Source organism: Aythya marila (genome assembly GCF_965140915.1).
Source record: "Aythya marila genome assembly, chromosome: 21".
NCBI lineage: Eukaryota > Metazoa > Chordata > Aves > Anseriformes > Anatidae > Aythya > Aythya marila.
Genome location: NC_139062.1, coordinates 7,002,326 through 7,015,968, shown reverse-complemented (window position 1 = coordinate 7,015,968; position 13,643 = coordinate 7,002,326). Strand labels below are relative to the sequence as shown.

At 45.3% G+C, this 13,643-nt stretch overlaps 1 protein-coding gene across 3 annotated transcripts in view; it reads left to right on the top strand.

The window, feature by feature from the left end:
* The window catches only part of PAX7 (paired box 7), a gene marked incomplete at both ends in the record, with an annotated part of 99,319 nt that overhangs the window by 41,678 nt on the left and 43,998 nt on the right, over nt 1-13,643 (top strand). For all 3 annotated transcript variants that reach the window (XM_082777223.1, XM_082777222.1, XM_082777224.1), the window contains one exon: nt 7,250-7,449. In XM_082777223.1, the coding sequence (XP_082633349.1) occupies nt 7,250-7,449 (200 nt within the window). The remainder of the gene's footprint in view (nt 1-7,249; nt 7,450-13,643) is intronic.

Genomic DNA, 13,643 nt, shown 5'->3' with positions numbered 1-13,643 from the left:
AAAAATACCCAAACCTTTATCTCCTAAGGCCCCCACACTAATGCTTTGCTGAACACTGCAGTCCCCAGCTGAGCTGTAAATGACTTTTTCATTTTCCTAGGCCTGCTACCCAGTCTGTTTGGTATTCAAGGGCACCCCACCAACAGGCTCTATCATTCTGCTTGGGCCGAATTACTTGATTAAAACGCATATCAACTATTATGTGATTCGTTTTCTGCCTCTGCTCCACACCACAGCCCTCTAAACTATGTTAAACTGTAATACAGCCACACAGGCATGAGCAAATGCTGGAGAATGGGGAGTTTACCGTTTGGAAAGGGGAGGGAGGGGGAAACCCAAGGTTTATTGTATGGGCTGTGTATTTTATTTTATTTTATTTTATTTTATTTTATTTTATTTTATTTTATTTTATTTTATTTTATTTTATTTTATTTTATTATTTTTTTAATCTGGGAATGCGCTTGGACAGGGGAGGGGGGATGAGAGGTGAATTTGAAACAGCTCTGTCTTCTCTTTGCAGTTCCACTTGCTGTTGAATAGGCTTGGAGGTGAGTGGGGCTTATTCTCCACACAAATATGAATCTCTTTCTCATTGTGAGCTCAAGACTTTATCATTTTCCAAGAAGAGAGAAAAGAGGCTGTTCTGGTTTTCACATTAGGAAGAAAAATCTAGGCAATGCAATTCTGTGTCTGTGATGCTACCACTGTGTCTCCCTCTTTCAGGCTTACCATAGTCTTGTTTGCATTTTGATGGGTTTTGTTTGCTTTCTGCCAGAGGGAAAGGCAGATGCTAAGAAGTCAGGGAGAGTTTCAGCTCTTGCTTTTGAAGCTGTTGACTGCAGGTGCAGTGCAGGGGACATGCTCTGAATAAATGGCTGCGTCTTGCTGATCCTTGGTATCCCACCTGGATGCTAGCGTGCTTCTGAGGGGTGTGCAGTCCCACCCGCACTGCTCCAACACATGTGCCATGGCTAAGAGCAACAGCAGAGCCCTCTGCCATGTCTTCATCTGACTTTGCTCTACCCAGAGGCTCTGCTATAGATGCACTGGGCAGAATCACACCTTCTGGGGATTGGACTAGATGATCTTTCAAGGTTCCTTCCAATCCCTAACATTCTGTGATTCTGTGTGATTCTGTCTGTCCTGTTGCAGTAGGAACTCTGAAGCATGTAATTATTTACTTATGGGCTGCACAGGGACTCCTTTTTCTAGCTTATGGACTTATTTTCCTTTATGACTTTTATTCTGGCTCTGCTTTGTCTCCTTAGCAAAGATAGATTTCTGTTTGTTTAGGTAGTCTGATCAGGTGCATGAATACTTTTGTTTTCAATAGCATAGAAAAGCTGCTTATTGCTGCAATATTTTGAGTTCTGCCAAGGGGCTGGTCTCACAAGCAGGTGGAAAAAAGAGCAAGGAGATACCAACATCACAGAACTAGATTGTGGCCTGTTCCAGTCTCAACCTGCTAAATTCAGTAAGAGTGCTTGGAAATAGAGCAGGAATGAAGAGAATAACGTTGTGGCTGTATTGCATATATGCAGATCTTTGTCCCGTTTTATTATTTCGGGCCCTCCTAACAATGTGTACCCACAATCGAGGTATTTCCACCTGTGAGATGAGTGCCTCCTTACTGGCTAGTGGCAATGTGGCTCCAATCATTAAGGCAGTGTAAACATCAAAAGTATCATGTGGCAGGGGAAGCAACCTATCCAAGGTCATTGAGAGCCTCTTTAGCTGCCCTCTAGCATAAAATAGCCTGCCCTGACACTCGTGTATGTACAGGACTAGTGAAACGTGCATGCGCACGTGGGACACCAAGGCCAACAGCTTTGGTGGATGAAGAGCTTTGTGAATAAGGGGGAGACCGGGTGTGGGGCTGTAACGTGAGGTGCTCAGATCTCAGCGATGCCCTCAAAGTGAGATTTTCCTTCCTTTCTTGTGCCATTAAATCCAAGCTCCCCTGTGGCTGCATTACCTTCCCGGCCAGCCACCTCCCAGCCCGCTTTTGTGGAGCATCACCATTGCTCCAGCAGTGGCTGGGCGAATTTGCTGAAGCCAATTGTAGCACAAGCGGTGCAGTTAAAGCAAAGCCCTCCACAGAGCCATTCCCTTCCTCCTCTTCATCTCTCCCATCCAACGCACATTTAATTTTTAGGATGGTGCAGCTGAAAGCAAGAGAGAGAGAGAGAGGAAATGAGAGAGAGGGTGACAAAGAGAAGAAATACTGCAGGAAAAAATGTGTGATTCCCCTTTACCTGCTAACAAAATCCGAGCCCCACTTTAATGAATGCGTTTTCATGTCTGGTCCTGTCTGCCAATCGCTCCAGACGGCACCAAGGTGCTTCAAGGCAAGGCAGCAGGTCCTTACAGAGCATCAAGGGCTCAGTCTGAGCCTGGAGTGTCTTGTTGTGGCCGATTCTGCCTAATCCTGTTGATTAATTTAACTCCAGGGCTAAGAAGCGCCCAGAAGCAGTCAATGGAGGCGGAGGAGAGAGAGGGGGAGGAAGGGAAGTAGAGGGAAGGGGCTGTGGAGAGGGAGGACAAATTCAGTCCATAATTACAGAGGGTTTTCCTTGCTCCTTTCCTCAAGCCCCAGTCTACTTCTGTTCCTTTCAAACCCCTACAAAGAGCTCTGCCCAGCTCATGTTAATTGTACCCCAACCTGAAGCAGCAGCATTATTCAGGAATGTCGAGTTTGTGGGCCATAATTTACACATTTTCTCATGCTAGAATGGGTCTCAGGACAAGCCCAGGCTTATGTTTGTCACTGTTCTTATGTCATCCTGAGGGCACACCTGCACCCATGCGCTGGCCACATTTCATTCCATGGGGAGAAAAAACTCTTGGTTTGTGCAGTTTTCTCCAGCTCCTCCTCCCTAAAGATGTGGGACTTGACATTGGTCCATGCAGACCTTCAGCAAGTCCCTTCATGTGGTCTTTGCTCCCCTCTGGCACAGGCTATGCTGGGTCTGATCTGAGAAGGAGCCTCTACATTTGTGTAGCCCCCTCTGAACAGGGGGAAGAAATTAGGAATTTTCACACTTACAAATTTATTTGCATTCCCATATTGAAGTTTGTGTTTATTTCCAGAAGCATTGCAAAGCAGAGAGATTGCAGCAGGTTTTTTGTTTGTTTGTTTTGTTTTGTTTTGTTTTTGTTTTTTTGTTTTTTTCTTTCTGAGCTACCAAACAGTTATGCTAAATAATAAAGATGAAATAGCTTTTGAACACAGCACTGGGGTCAGTGTGTCCTGTAAAACACACACTTTTCTTTTTTTTTTTTTTTTTTTTTCTTTTCCCTGGCTTGTCCTCCCATGAGATTTTTTTTTTTTTTCTCCATTTACCTCTGTTCCATTCTTTCCTGTCAGTCTTCAGCCAGTATGACATCCTGGGGGAGCTGCCTATCGGACAGCTAGCTGTTTCCCATCCTTCATCACAACAAGTGATTGGTAAGCCACACAAGAAGCTGCTGCCGGATATTTCTCCACCTTTCTATTTACAGGGTGTTCACTGCTGTCCGTGCTGACTAACTGCCAGCGCGTGCTAACTGTTACTGCTGCAGTGATTGCCCGGTTGTGCTGGAGGCTGCAAATGCGGATTCTCCCATTGCTCATGCTGGTGGTAGTGCTGTGCATCTGTTTTTCACACAGGGATGTGTGGCAAGAAACGAAGTGTTCAGGTTTTGGATGGATCCCCCCCAGACTTGCCTAGCAAGGGAGTTTTTTGTGAGTTGCTCTTGCAGCTCTGTGAACCTTCTCCTTGCACAGAAACTTTGTAGAGATTATGGCAATGGTTTGCCTGGCACATTTCAGCCACTTAGGAATGGGAAAAAAAAATGTTAGATCTTTGAATAGTATGTTAACAGGTAAAGGAGACTGTCCCCTGACAATAGGGATGCACTAGATAATAGGCTCTTACTGCAGTCTGTCTCAGCCAAAAGACTTTCTATATTATTTAGTGAGTCTGTCTGACAGCAGCAGCTGCATCGTACTAAGACCAGCTGGTTCCAGACATGCCCTGGGATTTTTCTTGTTCTCTTGGTTTCATCTTTGTAGTCGGGTTGTTGGAGCCTCGGACTTGGCACGAGGCGCTGCGGCTTCTTTTCCCAGCTTTGCTCCTGACTCACAGGGTGACCGTAGGTGTGTGACTTCCGCCATCCCTGCCACGGCTGTAAAATGGAGATAATGCCAGCTGGGAGCTGCTGGGAGGCTTGCGGGTAGAAAGTGTTACATCAAATTATGTTGCGAGGTTTGGTGCTCTTTCTTTCTAGCCCTGTAGCCAGGGTGATGGCCGGCAGGGTCACTGGTGCTGCTGGGAGCAGGACAGGCAATTGCTTGTGACACTTGCTTGTCCTCTCCCAAAACTTTGTGGTCCAATCAGGGATAGTTCATTAGGAGCATAAAGCTACTGCAGAAAGTTTGGCTGTTTCCCTTGCAGACTTCCACAGCAAAAAAGTGAGCGAAGTGACTTGTGGGAGATGAAACGGGTTACAGGTTGTTTTGTGGACTTTCCTCACCTGGGGAGATGCTGGATCCCAGCCTTGCTACAAATGCTGTGAGCAGTTGCACCAAAGAAGTGGTGGGCCATAGGAGATGTTACTGCATTTCTATCAAGTGGGCAGGAGAAGAGTTATATCTTAAAAAGTCACTTTGATATTGCTGTCACCATAGTACTTGCCAGGCAGGCTGGGCCTTTGTTGCACCAGGTGTGAAACAGGCCACAAATGATAGCTCCTGTGATAAAGAAGCATCATAGCTACTGTGGGGTATATAAACCATATAGGATTGTGTATTAGCTATAAAGAAACATGCTCTGCTGCAGAGATAGATGATATTTAACTTTGTGTAACTTTTTCCTTCCCTCCTCACTGTCCCTCTCACATTTCGGACCAAAACTCACCTCTATCCTTTTTTCCATATCACCTGAGAAGGTACTAATTAAACCAATAATAGTCAGTGACTTTGGTGATCAACTTAAAGAAATTTACTGTATGCTGTAGGTTTCCAGATGTGCTTTTGCGCAGCATGGTACTCTGGGGTCCAGATGTGCTTCTACCTGCATCAAATCATCTGGGATGCAGATGTGCAGGGCTGCTATTTTCAAGTACAGATGTTCCTTTTAACCACTTGAGATTCCAGACCTTCCCTGGAAATGGACATAACCAAAAAGCTAGTTTAGTAACAATTTTCTACTATGTACACTAAAACTGTCTTTAAAATGTTGGACGGATGCTGGTCCCCTGAAGTCAACAGTGAATTTCTCACTGCCTTCAGTGAGAAATAAAGGGGTTTTGATCTAACAACACAGATGTGTCTGAAGACACTGTGCATTGGTAAGCCAGAGCTAGAAGAAGGGAGAGCTTTGAAGTGATGGCTTTGCTTAACTGGAGTTACTCGGTTCTGACATCGCGTCCTCACAGCGAAGCCAATAGACAATAGAAGCATTTTTGTATTGTAGCAACTGAATTCAGTGGCATTTTGTGATCTTCTCAGTATAAACAAGTGAGCTCCGATGGGATGTTTGCCTCCTCCTCCTCAAACGGCCACCATTCTTGAGCAGCTGTTGGGGAAGTCACAGCTGTCGTTCCCAGCTCTGAAAAGAAAAAGGCAGACTTTGGGTGATGATAGCATAGGACCTGAACATAAAGAGCTTGCAAAGCACTATTACTAGCCTTAGGGAACTTTATTGTCAAGGTGAGCATATGTAAGTCCCACTTCTAATCCCAAATTGTGAAAGGTTTACCTAAAAGGAAAAAATAAATGTGAGCATGGTGTTTTAGCTCTGTCTTATGTTTGTACAGTTATTCTGAAAGATAAGCCAAGCATGGTTAAAAAAATAATAATATTGCACATTTAATGAGCTTCTTATTTTCATGAGAGTGAGTGAAAAGGTGGGTAACATTGGTAGTGGGATGGTTGGACCAGATAATCTTGGCACATCTTTTCCAACCTTAGTGATTCTATGATCCTAAGGTGGCAGAGGCCAGATCTCTCACCTAGCTGAAAGGCTCCATACATCACGTTCTTCGTTCTCTAGTGCTGTGATCCCTTGGCATATTTTTCACTGTCCCAAAGACAGACATAAAGTTTTATCCTAGCTGAGATCCTCCATACATCACTGTCTGCACTGCAGGGAAGCGATAACCTGAAGCCTCGGGCACAGATTTCTGAAACTGCAGCTTTGTACCCTGAGAGGCTTCTCGCAAACACTGGGGACGCAGCTAACGCCGTGCTCAGTGCGTCCCATCTAAAATCCATGGGTCTGGCTGTAGCCTTGGTGTAAATCAACATAGTGCCTTCTGCTTTACCGCTGGATAACAAAAGGAACAGAACTGGGCTTATTCCAGCTCTATTTGGGTTTATTGTTTGATAGCACCTTCTGTGCCCTGCAAACAGTACTCACTGTCAGCAAGCCCTGCTTAATTTTGCTCAGACAAGAGCTGGCATCATCGGCTGGCTATGGAGGAGAGAGAAAAGCAAAGGGCCTGAGAAAGGGATAGGTTTGGCCTGGGGTTGAAGGTAGGGAAAAGGGAAGGGCAGAGATCCAGGGCAAGGGAAGGTGGAGGAAATGGGTGAACAAATAGAGCTTGGTGGAGGACTTTTGTTCAAGAGTCTGACCTTCTGTAAAATGCCCACTGAAATTTGCAAAGTAAGAGAAGAAGAACTGTGTCCTGTGGGCAGTCCAACACAAAGATGAAGGGGAGCAGGACATATTTTTCCCAAATGCAAAAGTTCCTATTTCTCCTTTTCTTCCCAAGATTCTTTAAAAACTTGAAATATCAAACACTAATACTTAAAAAAAAACACAAGAGAAAAATAGCTGCAAAAGCCAAAGCATCATGTGTTGAAAACTTTGTGCACTCATTTCAGTTTCTACATATGTTCAATGTAAAATGTGCAACTCTTAAAAACAGTCATTCCAAACTAAAAATGGAAATTTATTGAAATAACATAAGTCAACAACTGGAAGCTCTTTCACTGTAACCACTGTGGACTTTGAGCCATCTCATTCATGCAAACAAATTTTATTTTGTTCAATTGTCTTTTTACAATGTGGGGAAAAAATAGTAGAAGGAAACTACTGTAGCAGTAGAGAGCTGATAGCTATATTGCACAGGGACAGATAATTTGTTTTGATGGACACTTTCATTACAGAACTGAGATTACTGCCATGCCGAACTGTTTCAACAGCCTTTCTCCCTATTGCTTTTTACCCATGCAAACATAATTTCGTACTTCTTTCCTACCCAGGTAACAGGCTGGATGAAGGCTCTGATGTTGAATCTGAACCAGACCTGCCTTTGAAGCGTAAGCAACGCCGCAGCCGAACCACCTTCACCGCTGAGCAGCTGGAGGAGCTGGAGAAGGCCTTTGAAAGGACCCACTACCCAGACATCTACACACGAGAGGAGCTCGCTCAGAGAACCAAGCTCACTGAGGCCCGAGTTCAGGTAAGAATGAGAACCGACGCATGGCGAGTCAACCTGGTGGCACAGCTTCTTGCTTACCTTGGGGAAGGAGGTGGTAGCACTGGGGAGGAGGGTGCTGAAAGGTGGTGATTTGGTTGCACCTCTTCTCTGGAGCCCCATTCACAAGAATCTGAGGCAAAAATCCAGCTCTGTAGATTCCCACGTTCCCATGAATTTGCAGATATGCCATTTGTATTTGGCCTGTTGCAGAGGTACCAGCTGGAGGATTTCCACCCAGGTTGGGACCAGGAGCCAAACTTTCCCTAACTTGGCAAGGCGTTCAGCTCTGTTTTCTGTGTGAGGAAATTCCTCCATTTGCCTAGGAGGAAGCAGCGTGTGTGTATGTTTGTATTTGGTGTTTTAGGAGAAATCACACCATTTACCAACCTTGCCCAGGGGAGCAGATCATATTTTGCAAAGTTTGCAAGTTGTGTGTGTGAATTTTCATAAAACTTTTTTTTCCCCCCTGATCTCCAGAGAGTACAAAACGGGCGGGGGGAGGGAAGAAGAGGGGAGGAGAAGGAAGGGAGGGTTTGGAGCCGGGGGACGCTGACATCTACACGATTAATAGCCCTTGTGGGAACTCCACACAGAGACCCTTATGTCTTCCAGATAAAGGCTGGGTCAGCAGTGTGTGCAAACATGCAGAGGGATAAGGAGTGTGAACAGATCGGGGGGTATAATAGAGTCCCTTGGGGAAAGGGAAGGAAAGGGGGAGGGATTGGGGATTGTGCTGGGTTAAAGAAGTGAAATGGAGACCCCAGCAGTCCGTCCTCCGTGTGGCTGGTGTGATTAGGTTTCAGGCTAAGCACAGGGCTCTCTGCACACACAGCCAACAGTTGAATTGCGGGCAGAGAGAGGAGGGAAAGTACTCCAGGCTTGTGGCAGGGACACAGACAATTAACCTGCTTCTCCAGAACAAAACAGGCTTTTTTTTTTTTTTTTTTCTTTTTTTTTTTTTTTTTTGCTATTGTTCTGTGGTTCTCACGATAATGAGCTTGATGTGATTGCTCAGAAGCCAAAAGTGCCAAAAGTTTCTGCTGTTTTCCCTGAGCTGTCTGGGCATGGATGTTTCTCCCACACACCTGGGGTGTTCCCTGGCTAAGGACTTTTCCCAGTGTTAAGCCAGTCACAGCACTGCAGCAGACGCATCCTTACATCCCTCCAGCTTCCTCCTGGGAGGTGCCAGGTTTTCCTGAATCCATCATCCCTCATGGTCTGCCTTATAAAAACACCAAAAAGGGAATCTGGTGAACTTTAAGCTGTTTCCAGTTTTGATCTTAGTCAAAAGGCCTTGTCAGAGTATTCAACAGCAAGAGTGTTAATTTGCTAGACATGCAGGACCTTAGTTAGGTGGAGACTGGGAAAAGTGGCTAATTTAGGGAACTAATCTACTAAATGTTGGAATGTGTGGATTCCCCCGCTTTTGTTTTTCATATTCGACTCCTAATTGCTCTTGCTTGTGTAGATGAACATAAAGTTGTTAATGGAGTTGCAAAAAGTAAAAAAAGGGCATTTCAAGAAAGAGCAGAGTTCAGGTAACACCTTGTCATGGGGTAAGAGAAAACCTGCATTGTGTGAGCTGTGATGAGGACATGCTAGGGAGGATGGGAAGAGCCTTGAAGTGCCAGGGAGTGCAAAAACAGAGGCAGATTCTCTCTTTTTCCAAGGGGTTCTGGCCTCACCGTGACAAGACTGGGAGAAGGGAGGGAGGTGAGAGCAGAGAAAGGGAAAGCTAAATAAATAAATAAGGAGAACCTTTCCCTTGTCTCAAGCTGTGATCTCTGAATCCCCCTACTTGCTCCCAGGCAGCTTGCATGGAGGTTTCTGCCAGGGCTCCACAAGCAGCTGTTCTCCAAGGCACATTCCTGATGGCTTTCTCATTCTGACATCCTGGCAGGCTCAGCTTCTTCCCACCACTTTTAAGCCTGCCGCCCCTTGTAAAATTTTCTGGATATCAGAGCAGATCTTTTACTGGCTCTCGGGACCTACAAACATTAGTCAATCAAGTTTTTTTTTTTTTTGGGGGGGGAAAGCCACACACACACACAAACGCACTCACATGCACCATCCAGCAGGATATCTTCTACCACATTATAGTCATACTCCTGTCTCAGAAGAGTTTCTAAGGCCAAAAGGTGCACTTTTGGATTAAAGATAGCTGCAATAACAGTAGGTCTGGCTGAGACCAGGGTTTCTGGGTGTTAAGGGCCATGCTAACATCTACCCAGAGACAGACTTTGTCTGCAGAAGCTTATCATATTAGCATATAATATGGGAGGTGGACATATGAAAGGTATTTGGTGGCCCGTGGTCACAAAAGAGACTTGAGAGTAGCCCTTACTGCTCCTTGGTGCTTGTTCATTCCTCATCCATCTTCTGGAACTGTGCCTTCTGTCTGCTGTGCAGCCATGTCCCTTGATCAAACCCATCTCTGAAGCAGAGGTCAGATGTTGCTACCCAGCTTTCTAACTGTGTCGTGTATTAACACCACCCCTGCACTGCAATCCCATTGAGCTAATCACTGTTCCAGCACTGAATAAAAACAAGAAGGCCTGTGCATACTTTCTCCTTGCTTCTTTCTCCTGCTCAGCTCTCTGCTTTACCACATGAAAGATGAACCTGCCTAGGTCTCGTTCATTCCCTCTGATACCTGAGTGTTCACGTACTGTAATCTCCTCCACATGAAAAGCTGATAGCTCTGTTAAACTTTATTGGCAGGCCTTAGAGTCCGGCCAGTCCTGCAGCTGTCTAGCTAAGTGGAAGTTTGACACGTTGACAGCTAATAAAATCCACAAGCTGAACAACAAGAAGAGGTGGAGGGGGAGCACTTCCAAGCTCCAATTTCTCATCTGCTAGGAAGATCACGGGAGGGTGAGCAATATTTTAGCAGGGTCACGGCAGTGTCTGTGTGGGTTAGATGCGGGATTCCAGTGTTCAGGCTTCAACACACCATACGGTGTGAGACATTAAAAGGTTAATCCCAAACACAGCGCAGACTGCCATGGATTTCCGCAAAACCAGGATTATGGTGCCAGATCTGTGCTGAGTGAGGCCACCAGTGGAAATTCCCACTGACTTGTTTTTGTGCAGGGCAATGTCTTGACTCATGTGGCCACACAAATTGTCCAGTACTGAACAAATTCCTGCCCATCTGCATGGTCCCATTTCAACACTTCCAGAAAACAAGTTGCTGAATCCAAGTGTTCATGGATTTTAAAATTAAGTCTAACAGCTAAGCATTTCACTTAGTGAATTTAATGGAAGCTTTGATTTTGATCTGCAGTGTATTCTGGGTTTTTATACTGTTTTTTTGCAACTACATAACTGACAGCGTTAAAGTTCTTATATGGAAAAAACAACCTTAATGGGATTCTCTGATAATTTTGAACTTCTTCTCACTGGTATTTCTAGAGAATGGACATTTTTCAGAACAACCCATTTCTCACAAATGGTTTCAGCTTTGTCAGTATAGCATTTTTCAGTAGGAAAATAGTTTTGTCAGAAATTCGTATTTAAGTGTGGAAATGACTTCTTGAGGCAGCACCGGTGTCAGTGTCAGAAGAGACACCAGGTACATCAGTCATAGGGCTAGCGAGTTGAAACTAATCCTTCTCTTAGATGATCCCATTTGTGTATCTGCTTGGCCAAATGTGTTGTAATTTGAAGGCTAGTCACAAACAAACATCAGTGCTTTTTTCAATTTGATATTTGAACGCTATCAACAAAAAGAATATAAGGTAAAACAAAGGAGAACGCATGCATAAATTGTCCCCAGACCGGCCCCACAATCCCAAGTCGTTTTGAAATGTGTATGCTGGAAATGTTTTTCACAAATAGACCTCAGTGCATAGGTTCCCACCCAAACAGCCCCTCTCCCTTCACCCTACTGCTGTAATAACTCAGACATGACAGACTCCAAAATATTATCTCAAAATGCTTTCCTAGAAACCCACCAAAATTGTTCCCAAAAAAATAAATGGCAGCTTCTCAGTGTGATTCAGATGGTCCTATCATAGGCAGCTGGGTACAAGCATGCATACTGCATGCAAGTACGTTAATTCTAGTTCCTATAGTCTAGGCAGTGGGCACTTTCTGGAATTAAATCAAAAGTGAGAAGGGGTGGGTGCCTTGTGATGCTGATCTCTGTTATTAATTCCCAGGAAATTCCATGCACTGAGAAACCGTTATTTCAATAACAAAATTAAACTGGAGAGCAGGAGTCGCAACCCAATGCTTTATTGATCATTTTTATGATGGATACCATTGTGATTTCTGCCTGGGAGAAAATGGATGTTTCATTTAATAAAAAGGCTCAGAGCAATTCTGTCTCTGAAATCTCGGTGCATTTCTAGGCTACTCACATAATATGTATTTTATGACACAGTTTCAAACTGTAGTAAACAGCCATATTCTAGATCATGCTGCAGCAGCTCAGACATGCCGAATGGAGCACCAGAAAAGAAATTCCATTCCATTTTGCTTGAAATTTTTTTCACAAAGCAATTCTGTTCTCAGTGTGAAGGAGCTCAAACCACCATTCCCCCATTTCCCAGCAGCTCTCTGCAGTCTATGCAGAAAATACACAGATTTCGTGGGAACTTCTCAGCTCTCTCTCTGCTCTGTGCTAGTGGGGACCCCGGTGCTTTCACCAGCTGTCCCTGCGGTCAGAGGCCTGCCCTTGAGATGGTGCTTTACAAAGGCGTCATGTGGAAGGATGGTGCGGTGACAGCCAGGCTTCCTCTAGCTTTGAGCATAAGCTGGAGTCATGAAAAGCTGCTGGAGCCTAATGCTGTTTGCCTGGTGTTTGGATTCCCAAACTCTTTGAGAAGTGTCCAAACTGGCCCTTCTGAGGCAGTCCCCCTCCCTTAAAGGTCGGCTGGGAATGTTTTCTTTCTTCCTGAGGGTCCGACTCGTTTACATTTCTTGTGAAGAGAGCTGCGATGAGGTTATGACACAACAGCTGCCCCGTGTTTTTGGCAGCAGCTGGGGCACTGAGAGGCCGTGCGGAGGAGCTGGGAGCTGGAGCTCTCGTTGGCAGAGCCTAGCTTGGCACTCTCCTTTTCCACGGCACGGGGCCAACCGCACTCTCGCGCCCCAGAGCGCCCAGCTAGATGGCCTGCTGCGAGAACAGCCCCTGGCACTGCGGTGGCTGGCCCGTGAGAACCGCAGCAGTGCTGCCGGTGCGTGTGGCCAGGCACGGCGAGAGACCCGTGGCGCGGTGCCAAGCGGCATCCAGCTCCCGAGGGAGGTCAGGGTGAGGGCAGCGTGCTGTTCCAGGCAGCTGAAAGGAAGCGGCTCCGCAAGGTAAAGCCAGCAAGGGCTGAATGCTGCTGAGATGGCAGTGGGGTCTGGATGCTTCCCTGGATGCGGCTAAGGGAGATCCTGCTACAGAAGGATGCAGATGATGAGAGGGAGAGGTTGGTAACCAGCCTCGTACAACCCAGCTTGTAAGTTTTCATTCACTTAGTGAATCGGTGCTGGATGTCTCACAGTGTTGCTGCTGTTCTTTCACGTCCAGCCTGAATTATAAACAGAAATGCAATTGGATTGCAGAGTAACCAACGACACTCTTGCCCCAGCTAATATCCTCCAAATAAGCCCTTGATCCATCTACTTGCGACAGAAAAAAAAATAAATTAAAACAAACTGTAAAGTAAATTTTCAGATATCCAAACTGCAGTGGCAAGTCCTTTTTGACCTAAATTTTCCTAAAGCCAGAGGTGATCTCTTGAAATTGCAAGCACATCCTTTGCCCACATCTATGGACTTCCTTAGAAAAGCATCAGCACTTTTGATATTTGTAGGAGAATTACAGTGACCAGCACCCTTGGAAATAGAAATGTCCCATTCATGGGGGACAAAGTCCCAGCTGCATCAGCCTTAAGGGCATCTTGCTAGAGAGAGTCAGCATTATTTCATTAAGTATGAAATTTACTGAAGATGAAGATGATAAACTTAATCCTGTAGTCCTTCTAGCAAAACATTGCTTGAAATCAACTGGAATGAATACAAACTTCAGGACTTGCTGTATAATTTGACAAGACCAGCTTGGTTTGTACGTGTGTGGCAGGGAACCTGTAGGAAACAATTGGAGTACTTTATGTCAGAAAGTGCTCCTTTGAGCTTGCTGGCTTCTGCAGATGGAGGAATCCATTTGATACAGTAAAAAGTGG